Source organism: Anticarsia gemmatalis, chromosome 17 (genome assembly GCF_050436995.1).
Source record: "Anticarsia gemmatalis isolate Benzon Research Colony breed Stoneville strain chromosome 17, ilAntGemm2 primary, whole genome shotgun sequence".
Taxonomy (NCBI): domain Eukaryota; kingdom Metazoa; phylum Arthropoda; class Insecta; order Lepidoptera; family Erebidae; genus Anticarsia; species Anticarsia gemmatalis.
In genome coordinates, this window is record NC_134761.1 from 7,504,154 (window position 1) to 7,528,205 (window position 24,052).

At 35.8% G+C, this 24,052-nt stretch overlaps 1 protein-coding gene across 6 annotated transcripts in view; it reads left to right on the forward strand.

Annotated features, from left to right (window-relative positions):
* The window catches only part of Sema1a (semaphorin 1a), a 364,324-nt gene that overhangs the window by 315,855 nt on the left and 24,417 nt on the right, over nucleotides 1-24,052 (forward strand). For all 6 annotated transcript variants that reach the window (XM_076125599.1, XM_076125600.1, XM_076125602.1 and 3 more), the window contains 2 exons: nucleotides 6,384-6,480; nucleotides 22,155-22,263. In XM_076125599.1, coding sequence (XP_075981714.1) covers nucleotides 6,384-6,480; nucleotides 22,155-22,263 — 206 coding nt within the window. The remainder of the gene's footprint in view (nucleotides 1-6,383; nucleotides 6,481-22,154; nucleotides 22,264-24,052) is intronic.

The following is a 24,052-nucleotide window of genomic DNA, read 5'->3' on the forward strand; positions in this document are numbered from 1 at the left end:
AGTTTAATTTCCGCAAACGAACATATGCATATCCAAGAAAGGAAACAGAAACTATCTGCAATGTAATTTACAACATCCCCCCGCGTTTGCACTCCAACTAAATTATATCACCGACAACAAAAATACGACATAATTCCACCTCAAAGCGATGGACGTTTTTCAACAAAAAATGTGTTACGCTAAGTTTGCTCCGAATTAACGACTCTTTGTGCCAAAAGTGACACAAATTTTTGCTTTATATTCAGCCAACATGAACTCGACGTTTGTCGAACAGAAATATTTAAAACTTCCAGCTATTATTTTGCGCTTTACGGCCAAATTAATTCTATCTTATAATTAAATTACATTTCTCAACAGAAAATATTATTATCCGAGCCATAACCGCGACGCTTAATGAAACTTCAGGCTTGTAAGAAAAATACTTCACTTTTGTAGCAAAAAATGTAAGATATCTTGATATTCCGTGCATTTGTACGGCAACAGCTATAACAACTACAAATGAAAATGGCGCCGTAAAGAAATAAACTACGATAATCCCGCAAAAATAAAAAAGCAAAGCCAGCTAATAATGCCCTAAGGAAAAATAAAAAAATATAATTCAACAAAGGAGCCATCGCATGCCACCGTATCTTCCTTTATCTTATCTAATGAAAAAGGAAAACCATTACGTTTTTCTTTCAGTTATCGTCGCGTTAAAGTTTAACAAGGTCTCCGGTTCGACCTTTCATTATTTTAAAACTAATTAAAAAGTCCCGTTTTGGCCCCAAGGCGGTGACGGGACGCGTGAAGACACTTAATATGTGGGCCAAGGACTTCACTGTTGCTGCTGGGATCCACAAATAAAAAAGTTTAGACGTCCCTCGTTAGTGTCCGCTTAACTAAATACTCCACTTCTGAGAGCAGACTAATTAAGATTAGAACTAAGTAATGTTCACGACAACAAGGAGCGCCAAACAAGTTGCGTAACTAAGTGCCCAATATTTCCTACATCGAAAGCGTTCCCTGGTGATATTTTTTCAGATTTTTCTATCGTTCGCTTGGAAAATGACAGAGGGGGAGACATCGCAAACGATTGTGGGGACTAATATCCCATGATCGACACTCCCACTCAAATCTGAATGGCGTATATGGAAAAAATGTTCACCCCAATACCATATACAGGCAACCAATTTATTTTTTTGCCATTTCACTTGACGCCTCGCTTCGGAACTGGTCGTGAACTAGAAAAGCCTTTAACGACCGGATACGAATATAAATAAGTAAAGCGTAAAGATTTTTGTGATTTTACCACGATTTATTTAATAATAGGTACGCTCTTTACTTCCAAGAAAATATTCTTCTTGGACATAAAATTCTTCTTTGAAAATACAGAAGAAAAAAATTAAATGTATAACAGCTTTACAGTTTATTTAGATGTTACATCTACAAAAGGGCACGAGCAGCGTGGCTAACCAAAACGATCTGTACACGACATGGACTCATCAAACGGGGCTTCACAATACAATACGCGACATGATGCTTTAACATATAAAAACGTGTTTAGTCAATTAAACAATATTAAACTTAAAAAGTTATTACACAAGATCTGCTATAGAATCTCCAGCCAGCAAATACCAATAAACAAGTAAAAAAACAACATACTTCAAACAAACTAAGCTCTAAACGTGGAACAAAACAGAGTAAAGAACGAAGACAATAAAGACGGTATTAGGATGTTAGCTCTAGCCGCTTGTGTCAATATTTACATAGGTGTCCTCGCCGTGAGGGCAAACACCACTACTACAAGATACAAGCAAACAAATAAATACGTAGATATCAGATGAATGCCAAGTAGGCCTTTCAAATGTGATGACGTTATTGTGGATCAAATGGACATGAATTGAAGCGCAATTTGTAAGGTTTAACACCTTATACCTAAGCTGTCGTCAATTGTTAAACTTACTAAAATAAACGCGCAAGTTTTTTGAGGATTGTTAATGTAGTAGCAGGAAAACTATATGATCATGATGATATTGGATCAATCAAAATCGTACAATCGTTTGATAATAATATATAATCGAGTAACCAAATAACTAACTGAAAATTCCGAAATCGGTTCCCAACTGAAAAGAGGATCAAAAATTGTTTTTGTAGCAGACTTCAGATGTTCAGATAAAAGGACTTTATCAGAGTAAAACTTTGAAGTATCTTTGAACTATTAAAATTATCTAGAAGTAACATTCTGGATTACCTCCAAGACTTACTTGGACACCCGCAACCAAAGATTTCTCGAATAGCCTATCTTACTTTCTAATAATATGTCTATCTTTAGATAAAATATTTTTTTAACTTCGTCCAGAAGCTTTTGAGTTAATTTCTCAGAAAACAACAAACACGAATAATTAAGTTTATGTAGGACAAGTCAAAGAGCCTTCATATTTTCTTTTTTGAAATGCGCTTACCACGAATTATATCGAAAAAACTTTTATTCTAACAAAAATATAGTTATATCCCGCTTGAACCAGAGTATTATACCTATTAATTCTGCAACAATGTGCCATAAAAATTTGCATACAAACTATCCTCTGCAGTAACGGTAAAAAATGTTTGTTTTAAAAATTTAGAATAGAACAAACTCGGAACAAACAGCAGAACAATGATACCCAGTGTGTATGTGGTGTTTGTACAAAATACACTTTGTTTTACTAACGATACGAATATGATTTTAATAACTTTTGTTCGTGTGGTCTTAATAAGAGTTTTTTATTTCCTCTGTTTGCTGTGTACGTACCTGTTTCTATAAGCATTTTTATGTTGAATGCGTCAATGGACAAGCTAATTTTTAGGACAATCATATTATTATTTACTCACTAGAAAATACCGAGCAAAATCAATGAACTGCAAATGCAAAATATTGTACATCAAGCCAAAAAACAAAAATGAATTCCGAATTTAAAAAAAAGATTCACAGAAAAAACAAAAGAGCGTTGACACTTGACACATTTTTTCCGCAGCCAAAATAGTCGTGCTTAAAAGGTTCAAGGAACGGTAAAGTCCTAAATCATCCAAGAATTCGTAGAAATACTCCGTAGTACATCGTCTTTCGTACCCGTTACTTGACACAGCTACATTTGATCGACGCAACGCGCTCTCGAACCTATCCGTCGACATAAAAAGGTCCCTTTTGAGTAATCTCTGATTTTATCAGTGAAGCGACAGTGTTTACTGGAATGACCGATCGATTTCGTATTTGTATTCCAGTAGACGTTTTCGGAACGTTGCAAGATTGCTCCGATATCGATAGGAATTCATTGATGTTGCCTTTTGGAAGTCTTGAATTACCTATTGCAAATCACACACATTTAGTATTTCCAAAATTCATTGCTTTAATCATGTGTGTTTCCTTCCAATAATGTGGTTTTTGCTATATTACGATATTTTTCATTAAAACATAATAAAAAAAAAAAACTTTTCACCAATTACATATATTATTTAAAATTATTCATGAAGTTTTATTTTTTTAATCGATTGTTTGATACTAGGAAATATCGAATGAGTAAATGAACGTACACTGTTGATCGGAATCACATCACTATTTTATCGCACGTGCTATCGAAGCATTTTACTTGTCATCTTACTCTCTACGGAGGTTTTATGCCTTTCGAATGTGAAACGTCTTCTTTTTACGAATATTGTTTTTCGCATAACTGAATTGTTTGGGAAACGTTGTGTGAACTGAGGAATACTACCTCGGGGAACATTTTCCATGATAGAAAAATATATAGGCGCCTGTAAGAACAAACATGTCCTCAATACCTAATCACAATTATGTAAAACATAAGCTCCAGACGTACTCATTTAAATACTCTCCCGAGACTCCCCAAATCGTATAAAGTTCTCAGAAAAACACATTTTATACATTATTCCCGAAACTAAGTGGAAACAATTTATCATATAAGTATGTTCTACTAACGAATAAATATGCTATCAACAAAAACAGTTCCTCTTTAAAGGCGTGACTTTGAAAAAACAACCAAGGTTGTCTTATCTCATGAATGTTTTCTACGAAATTTCTTACAGAACAAAGGACACTTTAGTACAAAGACATAAAGTGGAAAATTGTTTGCGAATCCTAAATAGGAATCAGATGTCAAAAGACTAAGTTCGGATCACGACAAAAGGAGTTTAATGAGGGCCACACCCATTATTTCAGACCTCATTTAGACTTGAGTTTAAGCTTCGAGTTGTATTAGATGGTTCTTAGTGAAGTGTGCTCAGAATTTTAACAAATACAGCGTCTTGTTACTACAAATTAGAATGTAACAATTATGTTCTTTTTGCGAATTAAATCGTTTGAAATGTTGTACTTTATCACTTCTAAATAATGCTTCAATACTGCACTTACATACTGGGAAGATCATGTATTGAGAAGTCCTAGTTTGTGATAAAATGTGATCTCCATTGAACTCCGCTGAACTCCGTAGTTTAATCGTCCCTGAGTTTGCGAGGTTCCGACTATTTTGCATTTACTACATTAAGAAGGGTCGAATTCGCCCTCAAAAGTAATTCACACGCAATACAACAAAGAAATGAATACGCTAAGTAACTACTAAAGCTAGATTTACTATCGTTCGTAAATATCTGTGCTCAGCAATCCTCTAGCAAGTGCCAGTAAGTGGATTGGTGCCAGTAAAATTTTACTATTGCAAGACAATGCCACTGCATTTGAAGTCCCGGTTATCCCTTGATCCTTTCAGAGTATTCAGAGCTCCCCATAATATGCTATTTCAATGGGCTATAAGATTTTATTAATGCGTGGAAGGATGCTGATGTACATCATCCCTGTATAATCTTACCAACCCCCTTTTGAGATAAGGGTTTTTTTTACATAGACGTACGAAGTTGGTTTCTTTACATTTTATAAACCATATTGAGATTTTTTTGAAAGGACTAGTGAGATTATAACTTGGTTTCGCAGTGAGTTACGTTTTGTCACACATTAGCACCTATTTGTTGTCGTACAACTCAACTGAAAAATGTTACGGTTAAAGAGCCAAAAGATTTTTCCACAGATATAAAACTGTACGCAAGTTTGATGCGTTACAACAGTTTAAGCGCCATTATCGGTGGTATATCTGTAATGAAATATACCGAAATTTGAATCGCCTACCCAATCACTTAACCCTAACGAAACCTGATACACCACACAACATAATATCGCCGTAATACAAACGGTAACATAAGAAAACACGATCAGTATCATACAAAACACGTTGAGTTTGACATGACGATGTAAAAGACATTATTTATCAAACAGCCTGACAAATTCCTACCGTGCCTTAATGGATATGCAAATTCTTTAGATCCGCACAATATCGTAACGTTAAACTAATAAGATAAAAAGGTTGCCTTTACCTGCTTTTAAGGTAATTGAGTTCTGATAAATGTGTATACATATCAAAGGAAACATTAAAGAAAATAACGAAAATGAATTTAGTATTTGTAATCTCTTAGCAACAGCAACATTTGGGTGGCGAAATGAACTGTGGACTATTTTTCCTACTTCAGTTTATTAGTTCACTGTTAGAAGACTGGCCCGACTTTGTCCGGGTATAGTACAATTTTACCCGTTGATTCCTTTCTCGTGGGAATTTTGATACCATCAATCCCATACAAACCTAGACCCGATATTTATTCATTGATAATATTAAAACAGAATAATCTGATTTAGTTCAGTTGTTCAAAAGTTACGCCTGTAATATATTAACATACATTTTGGAGATTCATTTTTATTTATATAGATTACTCAGCAGCATTAGTACAAATAATGGGTTTTGATTTGCATTTAAATAAATGAAGATCATAAAGTTATATGTATTGCCTTAGAGCTAATATATTTGTAGTATTGTTTTAAAAAGAAGTAGAAACAAGATGAATAATACCCTGAAAACCTAAACATACCTTAAGTCTGTCGACCTATTTGTATCTAGATAATAACCTTACTAAGAATCCACAAGCCAGACGGCCCAATTGTTAGACCTAGTTTCTCGGACTCCTAGAAATTCGAATTAGTGTTGGTAATCAATTGTCGATATTAAATCCAATTCTCGGAAATATTAATAAACCGATCGAACTGAAAATAATGTGGTATGTTGTAATATTATATTTACTAAAAAATACGTAAGGTCTGAGAATATTTGATTAATTTATGTAAGAATAAAGCGTCTATCGAAATTCCTTGTGATTTCTCAAAGACTTATATCCAAGTTGTGTTGTATTTTTATTGTTTTAGACGACACATAGAATTAGTTGTCTTTTTATTCGTTTTAGTTTTTATTTCAGAACTTAATTTATTATATTTTGTATAATGTTTGTGCTAATTTTGCTCTAATTTCTTGTTTCAGGTGTCGACGACACGCACAAGTTCTTAGGAAACGAAACACACACCGATTACTTCAGATTATTATTACGAGATGGAAATTATCTCCTAGTCGGCGGCAGGTGAGTCACTTCGCATCATTATACCCATAAATATTGATGCCCCCCAAACTTTGTCCCAGAACAAGTATTACAAATTCAAATTATGACTTCAAAAAACGCTGGCCATTTAAATACATAACGTCACGCCCTAAAATATTACAGACATTGTTGTGAGATTGTTTTCCTTTTCATTCGTACGGTTTTCGGAAAATTCAACAATAAACCGTACTTACGAAAATAATGAAAACATAATTCACCAAAATCGCCCTAATATTACTTTATGGAGTACCGAAAATTCCGGAATAGTAAGTGGTATTAATTCGACCGCGGCCGATATGAAACACGTGTCAGAAACATAAATACTTGTACTAAGTTTCTCGCGTAGTAACACCTATTTCGTTTTAAAGACTCCAAGTTATACATTCAAATGAGATACTTAGTTATTTGTTTTTCCCAACTCCACTCCAATTCGTTGCAAAGTTGGGGTACCCTTAACCGCAGCGACTGAAGCGGTAAGAACGTGCTGTATCTACCCGCAACCGCAGAGAGCTAACTCAGATGCACCTCTCGCTGTCCTACTCGTTCCCGCGACGATGCAGATAGCGCTGTCTCGTTTGCATTTATAAAGATTTTTGGCTTGTGTTTGGATGGAGGCAAGACGACTTAAAAACACCCCACGCGCCCGCCGGCCTACAGTCGCCATTTTATTACGATTTTGTGAGGAGCGACAGTCGATAAGCTATCTAAAATTAAAATTTCCAATATTAAGATACGATGTTTAAGCTTTTAATATCCGTTTTAACAGCTGAGAATGTGCTACCGTACAGTTTCTTTTCAAATGTTTACTACCGTAAACTCACGGAATAATTTTATAGAAATCATTATTACATATGTACATAAAACCCCGTTGATCGCTACATGTCAAGAACAAAAGAAAGGAGTCCCCAAAACATCACATCCTAACATTTACTACACACATCTACCGTTATTCGTTTAAAATAGATGTAGATTTATCGACACAGCATTGTTCTTGAGCACATCACTAGACGGAACCACGCGACACATCTGCCCGCCATGGCCGCGTTGTGTACATTCCACCGAATATAATTCTTTGTTTTTATGTAAATACTCGCGTGGCTCCGTGCCTCGCTGCAAACCCTTTTGTTTAATAAATAACAACAATTGCTTGTAATTTTCTTTGGTAATCATGACCAAGTTTAGAACAACGGTGCAGTTGCTGCGAATTTGAAATAATGTGTAGTATTTTCTTGTTTATTTTGTTGTGAGAAAATCAAGAGTTAGAGGGGTTTTGCTATTGTGTTGATATTGTGGTTAAACAGGGATATATACATACATAGAAGTAGACTTGAGCCATCACAATTCACAATAACGTGTGTGAAGGCCTGTTCCCAGGCACTAGACATTTTCGATAAAGAATAGTTTAACAGTTTGAATGTTAATATCTTCCAATTTATCAGTTGAAAATGGTTAAGCGTTCGTTCGTAAATAGTAACTTGTTCCGTGAACCGTAACACGGGTTTTGGCACGGTGTTCGCTCTTTTGTCACAGAACACATAAGTCTGTAAAGTTGAAACGAATTCATTGTAACATGAACAAGTAAATCTTGACATCCAGCGAAAAGGTTAAAGAATGAAATCCATTTGGCAAGCGCAGGGGTGGTCCGCGATTATTATATAAAACAAACGTCTGCTCAGGCTCCAGAATAAGTCCATAAAAACAGTAGATATGTAGCAAATTGGACAATATTTTCCACAACGAACGACGACTCTGTTCGTATAATTTGAAATATTCATCCGTTCCAGCAAAGTTTGCATTTCTTTCCAAATCAGATTTACATGACAATGGTCACGTCGTCGCCCGATGAAATTCTCATTGCAAGAACTTGGCTGTGAGGGATTTATTAAAGGGAGCAAAAAGGTTTGTAATAAAACCGATGTCGACTAGACGATTCAGTGACGGGCCGCGGTATAAGTGGAGATCACTTTTGTTTACATTTAGTATTGGACCGTGTGCCGCGCGGAGCTCGCGGGTGCTACTACAGACGCGCCCCTCCATGGCTGCGAATGACTCGCAATGATGTAGACGATGGTAGGTCGGTCGTCGTTTCTCTGTTACGTTTCCTTTTCCATGAGTTTTCACTAAGTCAACCGTTTGTCAAATGGACGCGCCAGTTGAAAAAGATCCATCCAACACAACTCTTAAATAATTTATAAATAAAATAAAAAATAAATTTTACCCATTACTGTCCCACTGCTGGGCAAGGGTCTCTTCCCGTAATGAAGGAGGGTTTAGGCCTTGAGTCAAAAATAATTTAAATCAGTAAAATAGAAAATGCTATTAAAAATATAATATAAGTACTTATAAACTCTGAACAATCATTTTATATTTTTCATTTCGTTACTTTATTCTAAAAGCTATTATTTTAGCAATAACATCAACATAAAATAAATATTATTGTAATGTTATTAGTCGCGTCTCTAGGCTTTAATTTTATTATAAAGTCAAATGTTATTTTGCCTAAGTCTGTAAACTAATTATACGATAGACTTTCATTTAAATACACAAGTCTGAAACCAAATTCGAACTCAGTATTAGTGATGTACATATTAAAAAGCATATTTTCATACGAGTTTCCAAAAACATGTTTTTAAATGTTTTAGAACGTAGAAATATGACCTTTTCTATAATTATTCTATCAAGTACTCAAAATGATTTACACTAATAACATATCATTTGTAAAGTTCAATTTATTTTCTTAGTTATTTTTCTTCAGACGCGAAAAATGGAAATTTTGTGACAGACAATATTACCATTCGGTTTCGTTCCAGTGCAGTGCAAGACTGCCTCATAGTGGAAGCATAAAAACTGAAATGAACAAACACTACAAAAATACTTGTACATTTACACTCTCTACTTTTCTAGTCTAATGAATGAAGGCTTATGCGTTGGACAAATATTTGTGTACATAACAATATCTTTGTCTCGATTCCGAGAATCCGTGACGATACATAGAACACAAAGAGTTTGTTTTTCACGTTCTAGATCATAAAAGGCAAAATCCAACCAACCAAAATACAAGATTTTGGCTTTCCTTGTAATTCCTATTAAATATCAAAAATATATCCAAAAAAACGTGCCCGGTCTTCGGTTTCGTAAACATGTAACGTTTTTTTATATCTCCACCCGCCGATTTAATCTCCATTGCCTTAATGAAATTCAAATACTACGTATGATAATATGCGCAAAACCTTACTCTTTTGTATAACAACAGTCGTTATGTTGTGGCCCTTACGCTAGCGGTTATGTTATGTAAAGACATGGCTTACGATATTATGTCTTGAATACTAAATTGAGTATGTAAGCACCTTATCAAGTGGTGTTCTTTAGATTTTCCTGCTATCATGTAAAGTATAATAATTAAGATGCTCGAAATTATTACCAACACTTAATTATTTTCTTCCGAATGCTGTTAGTTATTACAAGCTCTATTCAACGACGACATATCACGATGGGCGTTTAACACATCTATTTGAAATCTTCAAGGAAATTCCAATCTCAATCAAACAAATCGATGTCGAAGAGAATAGGATCCATTCGTCCTTTCATTTATTCTGCCAAATTCGAAAAACCCATTGTGAAAGTGACACTATTAGGTTGCAGGCGTGCATCGCTTGAGTCCCCGCTCGTTTCACACCCCTACCCTTAATTTTATAAGGCCGCTTACCGTGCGGAAACGTTATTCGGCGCGCGTCCCATGTAATGGTATTCCGCCGTAGTGTGATCCTCTTTTGTGTGGCCTTTTAACGAAATTAACGTTGTTTCGACCGGCCCCGTACGTACACGATGTTATCAAAGCACCATAGCGTTTACATAAAGTAAACCCGTTCAGATTCCCGCCAATCCGAAGATTGTGCTTCGATTTTTATGATGTGGGTCGGGCGAAGGAATTGATTTTCGTGGAGCCTAACCTTTACTTAGTTTTACTTTTTATAACTTTTAAGCAAATTATATTATGCCAGTTCTATTCTAGAAATATATTTTTGCAATGATTGGCCGTGTATCAAAAACTTAGAAATATATTTTTGCAATGATTGGCCGTGTATCAAAAACTATCATAAAGCATGTCTTATCCACTATAAAAAACAAGCTTGTTATATTGAGTTGAAGTTGTCTCCACCATCTTTGTTATACTCGTCGTTGTGCATGTGTATGTATGTTGTGTCATTATGTAAGCGAGTTTTCTCTGGCACATTATACGGGGGACTGTTAGCCAGGCTCGCAAACAGCGGCAAATGGCCACTTGTAAGCTTATCACACGCACACCCACTTTTACATAATGGCCATCAAAATGATACTTGCTGATTTCGTTTTTACGTCGACATCTAAAAGCATAAAGTACGTATATTATGTTTTTGTACCACTCGGGGTGTTCTAGCGAGGGTTTGAGAGCAAGATTATCTTTCCACTGTGGCCAATGTACTTTAGAATTAACTGAAAACCCACAGAAAATATTTCAAATGCCAATCAAATGTTAAAACAAAAATATTTCCGCGCAGCTAAATATAACTTTTTGAAAAGATGAAATTTCCTTTTTGATGCCAGTTAATAATCAGCTCTACAAAAGCGATAAAAACATAATGTACCGTGTTTCCGGGAAAATACAATTTTCATTTTGTTTCTAGTCGATTGAGGCTCGTTCTAACAGTATTCATGTAGTCAACCCTTCGCTACTGTATAATAAACACCGCGCAGTCAATTTTCACGTACCATTTTTACATCGAGTAATAACATCGGAGCTGGTATGAAAGCCTGAATAAATAAATCTGCTCCTAATTAATCATATTCATACGGGCCCCAGTTGGAAAATCAATTTTGAATATGAAAACATTTGATGGACAAAAAACGAACAACTACGCGTTTTTGAACGTATCTTTAGTAAAAAGCTTATCTTGTTTTTACAAAACTTTCAATTTAGGAACCCTTTCTCGTTAGGTCCGCTTTGAAGTCAGTTTACCTTTGTGAACAGTAATTAAATAGGAAAACAGAAGTTTACGTATTTCTACATTCAGGAAACCGGATTTATTTTTTAAATTGTTTTGTTATTATAGTGTTTATATAAAAACTCTGTTACTACTTTGTACTTCGCACCAACTTTTGTTGTTTCTTTTTCATGAAGAGTGAAGTTGTAACTTTGTCAAACACAGCGAAGACAAACTTATTTTCTTTCATTTAAATCAAGTTAGGTATATAACTTTTAGAAAATAATCTGTACAATCAACTTTATAACACGCCAGTCCTTGGAAATAACACATAAGTTAGCATTTCCGCTTTTTACAACCAAAATAAGTTAAAAAATACACGAGTTGACGCCGCTGCGCATTCACTGGGTAATTTCTAGTCGCCTTTTACGACACCCTCGGGAGATGGGATGCGGCTCTATTATACTGAAAACCACACGACCAAATTATACAAAACTCAAATTCCATGATTAAAAATTAACATTCCCCGAATAATAAAATACGGTGGCTAAAACATCCTATTATCAGAAGTAGCAAAAAATAAAACGGCAAACAAGAGAGCGTTCGTGGCAAAAAAGGAATTAAGGTAATCATCGCATCAATCACAGGGCCGCTAGATGCTGAAGTGGCCCCCAGGGAGAGAGCCCGCAGCTCGCACTGATTGTCACGCATTTATTTGACCTTCGCGTCACAACGAATCATTCCACGAATTCCGAATTCGAGTTACACGTTTGAATTTTGAATTGGCGACACTATTTTTAGCTATTGTTGGTAAAAACGATACAAATAAAATAGTAAGTAAAAGAGTACATCATATTATTATATGTGACTTTTTCTTATTAAATAGTTAATTTGCTTTAAAGAAAAATAAAATAATATTCAAATAAGTTTCTTAGAAAGAACTTGGGGAATATTTCAAAATTCATTGCGACTAAATCGTAAAACTGCTACCTACAATCATTTCATTATATTCTCGCAGTAAATTGGTTGAAAAATATAGAGCGCATCAGCTGGATACGGGCCCTCCCCGTTTATTAGAGTTCATTGAGGAAATTGAAGGCTTACGGTACTCAATAGTATAACAACCTGTCACTATTTTGTGGTTCTCCTATATTTCGGTACTTTAAGATACGAAAATATACTGTTTTTTTTTTGTAACAGGCATTTTTCTGTAAATTTGAAATATATGAGTAAGTGGCTCAGTAATGCTTAGAAACAAATTAATATATTCAGGCAATTTAAGCGTGTAGTGTAGTGGTATAATTTGTAACGGAAACAATGCGGCTTATATAGTAAAGTAGAAACCAGGACACAAAAACATCGCAATATTCGACATTTCTCTGGTAAACAAAATACTATAATTTCACACAAATATTTAGTTCAACGAAAACTCAGCACAACTGTACAACATTCTCTCGAGCAGTACAAAATTGTCTGCATATACACAATACATGTCTCTGCATAACACAAATTAGTATCTATTGTATAAACAATGTTACTTCCAACTGGGACCGGGTGCACCCTTCAATTAGAATTAGTGAAATGAAAGGGCGTATGGAAACTCCTACTTAGCACACAAAATAACATAAGTCAATAGCATTCCCTGTTCCCTGCCATTTCTAAAGGGGAACGTGAATGTAATGCATTGCAGCTCCTTAGACTGTGGATACAGGCCGAGCGAGTAGCGGGGCGATGTATTGCAAATTTGGTATTAGCATTTTATTATTATTGTAATAGTAAATTAATGTGTAGTCCAGTTTAATGTCAAGTCACTATGAACACGTGCCCCTCTTTTACCGCGTTGTGATAATCATTTGGCAGATTTTTGCTTTCTATGATTTTACAGAAGTTAAGTTTTGGAAGTAATTAAGAGAGTTATAAGAGCTGCTGTATGTTTCGACATTTAACTACATAGGCGCTAAGGACTGTAGTGCTTATATTTTTGTGTTCTTTATTCTTTTAATCATGTAAGTGCTAATCCTAAGGCAGTCTTCAAATCATTATCGCCCCGCTCACCGCTTCGCCTATCCAAATATTAACCTTACAATAACGAATAATAAAACCGTAGAATAATCGAGTAAACTTAGTCAATTCAGCTTACAATGTTATTGTAATAATTGTTAATTTATGCTTAATAAAATTGAAATTAGGTAAGAAATTAATATGAAAGGGGAAACCAGTACCAAATACCCCTACTGTATTGCAGTGAGGTTTACTTACCCCCGTACGAAGAAACAGCTTGGTATTACATCAATATACATCATAATATTGACGCCCCGTGGCACCAACCCTTGCTTTTCAATAAAACCTTAGTACATTGAACCATCTGGAGACGATTAAAACAACGAACTATTCTCATATAAATGTCTGAGGATATGAATTCAATTAAAAGATAAGTTTTGTTAAAAACTATATCGAAAACTTATACATTAAAACACTTATAATTGCATTCGTTTCCCAAAACGGTATAAATAAACTGTATTAGAAATATACAATCAAGTATTCAATTTGATAATTTATTGAGATTAACCGATATTCATATACATACGTTGGTTAGGGAAGTATCATATAAAATTACGTCAATCACCAAGCAATCAATTCTACTCAGCATACAAATAAGTTAATAAAATCAATAAGCAAACTTCTCGCGGAGTGTTTCATATAAGTACGAGTAAATAATACAACCTTATTATTACGAGCATACGTTTTGTTCGTTCTTTTGATTAAACAATACAAGAGTTAGGGGCAATTTGAGGCGGTCCCGGGAAACTTGGCCGAGAACCTATTTGTTGTGGCCTAAACAAATAAAGTAGTTTGGGGGAAAACAGATCAGTTAACTTGTTAAGTGTGTAAGGACGGCCACCTTGCCCGCCCTGGATTTGTTACAAATTGCTCAGGCTACTGTTTACTTCGAGAAGCTCTTTAAGATTTAAGTATATTGCTTTCTATGTACCAGTATATAAGACGCTTAAATACATTAGCTAAAACGAAACCAAGAAAACTTAAGCTGAAAAACTGTAAGGGTAGTGATCAGGTTTTTGGGACAGCTAATTCACGATTCTTCTTACAAAGTCACTCATGTATTGCTATATTGGAAAAGCCTGGTCTCAATAATCAAAATTGTTATTTTGACTATATAATAACATGCTACTGTAGCTAAAAACGAATATTTAAATTTTCGTTGATCGTTTTACTTTTTCAAGGCGTTTAATTTTAAACTTGCTATGATTATTCTGAATAACCAAGCGAGATAATGAAAGAGTGGTTTCTTCGCCGTTCTGCCTCGAACCACTTAGGGATTACGTAATTAAAAGTTATACGAATCTTTAACACAAACATTGATAATAATCGTACTGATTTTATGAAGCAGGAAGCTTACTTTATACTTTTTTGTTTAGTTTGAAATTAATTGGGTAAAGTAATGATCTTTTTTCAAAGATTTCTTTACATAAATTTACATTACAACGTGAACTTTGGCTAATTTAGGACTTAAATCTACTGAATTTGTGCTTGGATAAACACTGAAATACTAATTTAAAATGAGAACAAAAGCAGATACCAAAACGGGAACTGTGCTTAATTTTAGTTTCAGCTCCAAACCAAATCTGTTCACACGGTCACAATATTCTCACAACAATTCTGAAAATCGAATCACTGAAACTGGGCGTTACTTGAACGAAATTAGGTAATATCATTCTCACCTCGATCGTTCAGTAATCCGTTAAGTGATTGACATGTTTACCGTTAAATATTTAGCGCTACCCGCCACTCGCGGCGGCGGACGGAGATAATAGTCGGCTTAACAGATATGATTTTATAATCACGTTATTGAGTACCACTTGATTTTCTCCTTTAATGCTTCATTAGTACACAGCTACTGCTATAAATCGAAGTACTCTATATTGAGATTCAGTCATGAATTTGAGAATATTCTTTAGTTGAAACCGCATGTCTACCATGCCTAGAGATTTATTAAAATGGACAATGGACCTCGAAAAGTAATCGTACGCTCTATACAAAAGTGAATAGAATAGAATTTGGACCTATTTTAGTGGGTATGCTCTAGATTCGAGTAATAAATCAGGATTTACGTGTTGAAAACGGCAATCCCATTTCATTTAACCTGAAATTCAAACTAAAATTTCTACGTTGTGTGTGAGCACATGACTTAAAGAATGTTTTATGCTCTCTATTCTCAATAATTCTAACTGGATACTGAAGAATGATGAATCACTATAACACTTAGGAGAATTACATAAGCAAATATCATAACTCTTCCATGTCGTCGGCACAAAAATGTCAATTATCATTTCGTGTATTCCAGTGAAAGATGAAAGCAACCCTTCCCATTTACACTTGCCATAAATCACTGTGGTGTCAGAACGAGACAACAATAGGCCCGGCGCGGTCGGCGTTTTGAGCGCTTTTAATTAAAATGTTAAGAATTTGTATTCTGCATGCGGGCGCTTGATACCCACCCTACCGAGAGCTCTCTTCTTCAACCAGTATCAAGGAACGCAAAGAAATCCTGAAGCTCCCTCTTAGCTGGTCAAACCGATGTTAAAAAGAACACCTTTGTGTAAAAAGGTAATAACTCACACAAAGAATATGAAAGAAATATCGCTGCCGAAAATATGTAACGTTTTTAATTCGTTTACATAAATAAACATTTTCATGTTGTGTGCGCTGGTTGTTTTGTATTCGTTCAGTTCGTTAGGTAAGCGACCGTTTTACGTCTAATATACCTGTATTTTTTTACCGATATCCAAACGAAAAATGTAATATGACGACTTTGTTTGTTTTTCATATTTGTTTTAGGCTTTTGTTAGCTGAATACTAAGTTGACTCGTGTACGGAAAACATAAACGATCATTTGTAATGTGGGGCTTTATGACATCATGTTTATATCTGTAGCCTTAAGGTAAACTTCGTTGTTAAGTGACAATATTTTCAAAAATATTTCCACCAGCAATACGATATGTATTGCAGAACTGCGCGCGAGGCGTGTGGAGGCGAGACGTCATGGAACTCATGGATTCGATGAAATAAACGATGGATGTTGTTGAGAAACAATTGCAATAAATCTCGCGGCATGTGAAGCGCAATTTCTCGGCGGCCGGTGGCGCGGTGGCGGAACTTTCGCAATATTGACGGCTTCGACGCCAATGCTGACGCCTGCACAACGTTCTGCATCTAAAACAGGAGATTAAAAAAAGTATAAATAATATATCGCTGTCTCGTGCAGTACACAGATGTATCGTTGAAATCGAATATGAATATTCGAAATGTAGATTCCTGTTCTTAGGATACCTATACTAAATTGCATGATATACTTACTAATATTACGCAAAGGCTCAAAGTACTATCAGATACCAGTGCTTTCCTAAAACTGTCTTCACTGATGACAAAAACTACCAATAAAAAACATCTCGTAACCTCGTAACGCGTTCCGACTGACGCCAAAAGGAAACAAAACGACCCCATTTGAAGGAAAATCTGCACAATATGTCATCTCTAATGCTAGGATCGGCGTCGAGATGGCGCCACATGTATGTATGTCAGCCAATACACGTGAGTGCCCATTTGACAGTCAAATGCTAATGACGAGCAAGTTGCGCGACTCGATTTAACTTTAGTGTGGCTGAAATGAGCTGCGCTTAGTTCACTTTTAGTTTTATATCTTTTATGATTCTTGAATTGAAAATAAATTACTTTTAAATTAGACTACGTGCAACGGCTGATTGGTTATTTGTCTTCGTGCTACGTTTCTCCAATCGTAATATCTTCTACAGCTTCTTTCATTGCTATTATAAAATAATTCGTCATTATTATAATGTAAGGACAAAATTGGGATTTTAAGCTGCTTATTTGGAAATTGTCGAAGACTGTACAAATGGTTTAATATCACGAAACAGATATAATTTCAATTGTACACATTATTGGTTAGCAGTTGTTGTTAGTGCTAGTGCAGAGTCAATATATCGAGCACGTGCGCCAATGTCCTATTGATATTGTTCTAAACGGAACTCGTAAACTTTTCCAATATCGGGACCGTGTCGAGTGCATGCAAACAAATTGCATCTGTCGACGTCCCAATTCGTCGCTTCGCTATGAAATTTGAAATTTTTTGACATAGCACCTTTGAAAAACGCGGCGTTGCATAGTCTTTATGGACTGTATTGAATAGTTCAGCTCTTTCGCGTTCATGTACGCAATCATTTTTTCAACCGCATTTTTCAACAATAACATAAAGTCAAAACCACTACGCTTTTAACTGTATAGCTCTAACCTATTTAAAACTATACTGCTAGTATGGTCGTAGATAAAAACTTATAATTTAATCCAAACAAAAAATATTGCCACAGCACTCGGTCACAAAAACGTTTTACAAAATACGCTAAAAATATTCAGCGGTTCATGCCAAAAATGTTGTATAACTTTAAGCAACGACATAACAAATTGTTTCTGTAATATAATACTCGTACCCATTTAGCGGTGTCTGAGCCGTGGAGATACGCTTTTCATCTCGATCTCCCCTTCGTTTAGCAACTAATTACGAAAATATATCCACAAAGTCTCTGTTTTACATAGTCTCCTCACAAATAAACACCACCTGTAGTTCTCCTCTGATAAAGAAACCTTGTATAGAGGGGGATTTTTTTGTGTACCCGAGATAAAGTCACTTTGTTACACTATCTATAATTTATTCGTGTGACGACAGTTGCCCTGTCTCTCCCCTAATTCCCCTCTGTATGTTGTGTACTGAGCCTAGTTAGAAGACATTTTATGGACCCCTAGTAATCCCCTGACATGGCTGAGACTCACATATCCTGCAGGTTCTGGGAGAAGATAAATAAATATTGAAAATACTTGGAGGATTGAATTATTTATTCGACGTTTCTCTGAAAATGGTAAATAGAGGATGCGAAAATTGAATTGCTCTATGCGTACACATAATATATAAAAGATAATATCATGTGAGGTTATGGTTGCTTGTTGTTCTTTTATTTACTGCAATGTTCTATTAGCTACGGAATGAATACTTGCGAAACTGTCACCGTACCACTGGCTTTCCTTTTATTCTTCTTCCGTGTGTAGGACAAAACTACACTTATTAGAATTTGACTCTGTATAGTGTATTCTCACTACTTTTATAATCTGCAGAGTCCCAACCTCTCCAATATTATATGGTAGCTTTTTCAAGTACGTACATTTAAAAAAAAAAACATAGATAGGTTACTTAAAGTAAATAAAATCGTAATGTCTATCTATCTATATTATTAAATAATTTCATTTTGATTTCACCATTTCAACTGAATTTTTACTTTGAAAATTAATAATTAACAAGATTTTAATAAGTCTTACAAATATTACAGTTTTATTCTCGGAATACCAATAGGTAGTACACGTTTAGAATATCGTAGGTGGGAACGTTTCCAAGAATACTACGTATATTATTCTACTGTAACTTTTCAGCTAGGTTTTACCTATTTTTATTCTTCGTAGAAGTTATTAGAGACTCTATTGTGTTTAATAGAAAAGCGCTGGGTTCAGATATCATTAGTTCAGTAAAACAAACAAAGTGTGACAACATATCAGTTTAAATGTTCACAAAATACGTACGCGGCATATCTCGTGACGTCCTCCAAAAACAGTCATTCGAATTAAACCAATAATATTGTTTAATATGTAAATCTCGCTTTAAAAGCGCCACCATGTTTGACGTTTTCATTTCGATTCGATCATTGGCCGTGTGTCCGTCATGTATATTGATGAGTATGACTCTGATTGGCGGGGCAGCCGCTTTTGTTCCACGAAATCAATTTATACCAGCACCCACCCAGATATTTACTTTAATCCGGATAAAGAAAATTCTTGGGGATTAATTTATTTTGCCAAGGATGAGAGACAAAAAATAAATAATCACGAAGACACGAAAATAATTGTAAGTTCAGACCATCAATCAGCGTGCCGAGCGGGATTGGACAGAACACAAAAACATGGGCGAGTGACCGAACAATAGATGACGCTGACGATCCGTCGTACACAGCCCAAGATGGCCGCCGCCTTTTGGCGGGAACCACTGAAGCGAATAATTGACAAAGGATACAGTCTTTGTGTGCTTGGGCCAGTTCGCCTGTCCGCCAAAATAATACTTAGAAAAATATTTCAAAATATGTAGATTATTTTCGTATAAAGCTCAGCGTAATAACTTTTATTTCCACGAAAAAACATTAAAGAGAGGTCTAAGTGCCTACCCTATTAATTAGTCCACTCAGACAAGCTAATTAATAAAATACTTATAGCTGGCTTGTTGATGGATTTTTCTTTATAAATATTATTGATAAGTAGGCAATAAGTCTATCCTTATGATCAGTATCGATTACGATCAAATATTTGTAGGATTTAAAATTGAAATCTTAAGCACTTCTCCCATTACGATACGCCCGCGCGACTCTAGTCTCGGAGACTAGTCGCCACGAAGTATCTCACATACATTTGTATGGAGACTACCAGTATCGTAATGTGAGAGTGTCCATACAAATGTATGTGAGATACTTCGTGGCGACTAGTCTCCGAGACTAGAGTCGCGCGGGCGTATCGTAATGGGAGAAGGGCTTTACACGTGGAAGGGCTTGTATTTTAACTTTCCGAATTGTATTATTTTTGGTAATTCAGAGTGCTCTCGTTTTATTTTAGCAATCCACTTACACACAAGTAATTGTGTTATTCACATACATCGTACTAACCAGATTACCCATTAGTTTTTGTTAGTGCATGGATCACTTGATTGCATCATGCCACTTCGTTGGCTAACAAAAAACGCTTGGTACATAAAATACGGGCGGGGTCTGGCCACAAATTGGCTCCCCTAACATTGGCGAATTACAGGCATTTCCCTTATTTAGGAATAAGTGCCGTAGGACCCTCGGCGATAGACTACAAAGAACATTATTCGCATGCAAGACGTCGAACGTGAATGCCTTATTTACAACATAATGGAAGTGAAAAATTTCATTTTGAACCATTTCTGAAGTTGTATTGGAATTTTGTATGAGGACAACGGGCTCAGTGGGCGTTATTTAGAATAGTGGACATTAGGAAGTGAAGTCCAGCGAAATAGAATAGATACGGTATTCTAGCCAACAATGCTAAGCGCTTAGTATTTCCAGACCAAAATAGTTGCGAATTATTGAGAGAATTTAAAGGTAGAAAATTAGTTTGCTCGAAAGATTTGCTAACATGTATGTAAATTTCCAATATTGATAATAATCATTGCAGTTTAGTGCTATCTTCGGTTCAGTAAACCACTAGTATTGCCACTGTTTTATTTGAAAGTTGACATAGTTTTCGATCGGAAACACATAAGTAAGTTCCAATATGTCGTTCCGGAAAACAAAGAACAGTCATAAAAACTTCATAGAATAGCCGTTTAAAGAGTGTATTGTAATATCAGTAAAGTTGGAGTTACAATCCCGGTTAGCGGCTCGCTCACTTGTTCTGTTAAATCTCAATAACATTATGTAAGTCGCACCGGCTATTTCACTACGCTATAATTGGCAAAGTTTATGACATAATTTCTTTATGAAATTTTCGTGCCAAATATCTTAATTAAGGGGTTGAGGGACTTTCGCAATTATGGCAGACAGAACGCAGGTATGCTCAGGCAAGTTTAATGAATTGCCACAACTTGTCTCACAATTCATACTAAATTGTGTACACTCGTAATGTCAGTTTGACATTAGTTTTCAAAACTACAGTTAGTGGCAGTGATATAAACGTTAAACTGCGTCTAATCACGCATCTAACTCGGCACCAATATTTTGATCCTTTGTATTTTTTCCGTGAGTCAAACTCGCTCGCGAACGTTTTGTATTGTATTCCGCTGCGTCACCCCGCATTGTATTATTTTGGCTTTGTTACTGCTTACAAGAAAATCTGTCACAGTGAACTTTAGCCTGCCAACAACATTGACATCTGCCTTATTTACTATATCGTACACAATAGCTGTAATACACGCGCCCGTAAATAACCGCTCCTTTCAACAGAACGAAATAACAACGTAAGATTGTCGCTTCAATTTTATATTATTTCATAATGAAATGTTGAACGAAAACTAAATAAGCGGTAGTGGTCTATAAGTATACAATTATTGGTAAATACGAGGAAGTTGGTGTGTAACAGTTCGCAAAGCTATTCAGAACATCAGGTTAAGCCGCAGTAGGCCGGGACAAACTGCCGCCAGCGACAACCCGCAAAATAAACGTCGCGGCAATAGGAACCATTCCAACTAACTCCACCTGAAATCCTCAACTCCAAGTGCGATTAAAACCACGAACAAACATTCAGCTAACAACTATGAGTCGAGTATCCACCTTAAAATGAACTGCCAAGTTTACACGTGTTCGAACAAACAAAGGGTCCGGGGTCTGTGGTCGAAGCTCCACGTTATTTGGTTACGAACGCCGGCCGACTTGCTAGAAGAGGCACAAGTAATTGGCCACAATAACAAGTCGCGTTACAACAATTTTTACAATTTGTTTTTATATGAATACTTACACTTATTAAAGTCTTACGTGTCTTGTAATAACATCTTTGAACGTCTTAGATGTTTTGAGAGTAACTTGAGGTAACGTTCTATTGTGTTTGTTTCAGAAATGTGGTCTACAACCTCAGTCTCACAGACCTGACGGAACAGAGACGTCTGGTCTGGTATTCGCCGGAGAATGACGTCAAAATGTGCGTCGTCAAAGGGAAGGATGAGGTGAGTCATAACAACAGGTTTAATATTGATACTTAGTCTGTCAATACCTCCATGAACGTAGGCGTACATAATTCTAGTAGGTTATTTAAAATAGATGGTGGCTACGCCGTAGCTAACCTACAATTTCGTAGCACTATCTACACATTACCAGTACTCAGGAAAGCATTAAATAGCGTTCTTAGTCCGATACCCGTTTAAACCGATAGTTAATTAAACCAATTTAGTTCCACTACCCGAAAATAGTAACCCGAGGCTTTTAATAACAATTGAGTAGGTATATGATTTTAAATAAAGAACAATGAAAGCGCGCGCTCAATATCAATGTTACCTGCCGCCATCTTGCGGCGAATAATTGAATTTGGAACGAGCCGGTCGCGTATGAAACGAGGCCTTATTCCGCTAAACGTCTCTCTACCGAATACCGGCAAATTAAAAAGCCAATCGAGTGGAAATTCGCGCCAGGCTTGCACGAGAAAGACGCCCCGGGAAGCTCGTATAACTTTATTTTAGTTCCAGTTAATGAGCGACCTCATTTCGGGATTACGGAATATGAATGTCAGAGAGCGAGTGTATGGTGGCCATAACCGGAATAATACATGTACGAATTTGTATTAAGCACTCAGCCGGTGTTTGAAGGAACTTATCTGGCTTATAGAGTGAACAATGTTGCCAAAACACAAATACTACTCGTAAGAGTATCTTTGTTGTTCGTGTGGCAAACTTACGTTCTATAAAATATTAAATTTAGCGACGACTTCTTTCTTTTTATTTACTGGTATTGGCTTTCTAATATTCCTTTGTAATTTATCTAGATGGCTACTTAACAGAGCAATAATCTAGTGTTGTATTTACCAAAGCGTTTACGACTTCCGGCGCCATTAAAAATTAGCATAAATTGCAATAAATAAAGGTTGTTAAAAATGCAGTAAACTATTCAGAGAACGTGTTTGTTTTACGATGTCTGGCTGTATTTCACTGGCAGGTAAATTAAGACGCTGTTAACTTGCCCTAACTTTTATGAACACTTATTTGCCAACACTTTTACTGCATTATGATAGATCGTGTGACCTTTGCTTTTGTCGGTAGAGAATAAGGAATTTATTACCTGTAGCCACCACTCATTGAAATTATTAACAAATGAGGGCACTTAGATACACTAATTTAGCTGAATTTGACTGATTTTTTTTATTATATAGCTATCGGAAAATTGATAAGACTTGAGTCACTACAAAGAGCAACAGAATTTTTATTGTTTTAAGTTCGCAGCATCTTTAGCTTAAGCATTATGTAAGTTTACGGCCCATACTCATTAATGGAAGCATCTAGAACGAGAGTCAAAGTTTCCTTCACGTAAATACAGCGTCATTGTCACCCACACTGGAGTACTAACATCCAGAACCAAAATATTCGAGGAAGCAGAACACATCGGGGAACTACTAATTGCATTCAAGGAAAGCGCACGAAATTCTTAGACTATTTACGAATTCTCTTCAATTCCTCCAGCAAGAAGTTTCGAAACGTTTATGCATTCGTTTACTGTATGTAGTAACGAGTTTCGATTAATGTAACTGCCACCATTTGGTCGCGCCACTCGTTTTAATAAGTATTTCAGCACCCACTAATTGCAAATTGGAAACTTTAATTTATTTCTTTTTGGAGAATATGTTTGTAGAACATTTGGCGTAAGGATGCCGTTTAGGGCTCAATGTGACCTTGTTTTCTTATATCAAAAGTGACTTATATTGCATAAGGTACGTCCCTCCCTACTATTACATTACTCATCTAGGTT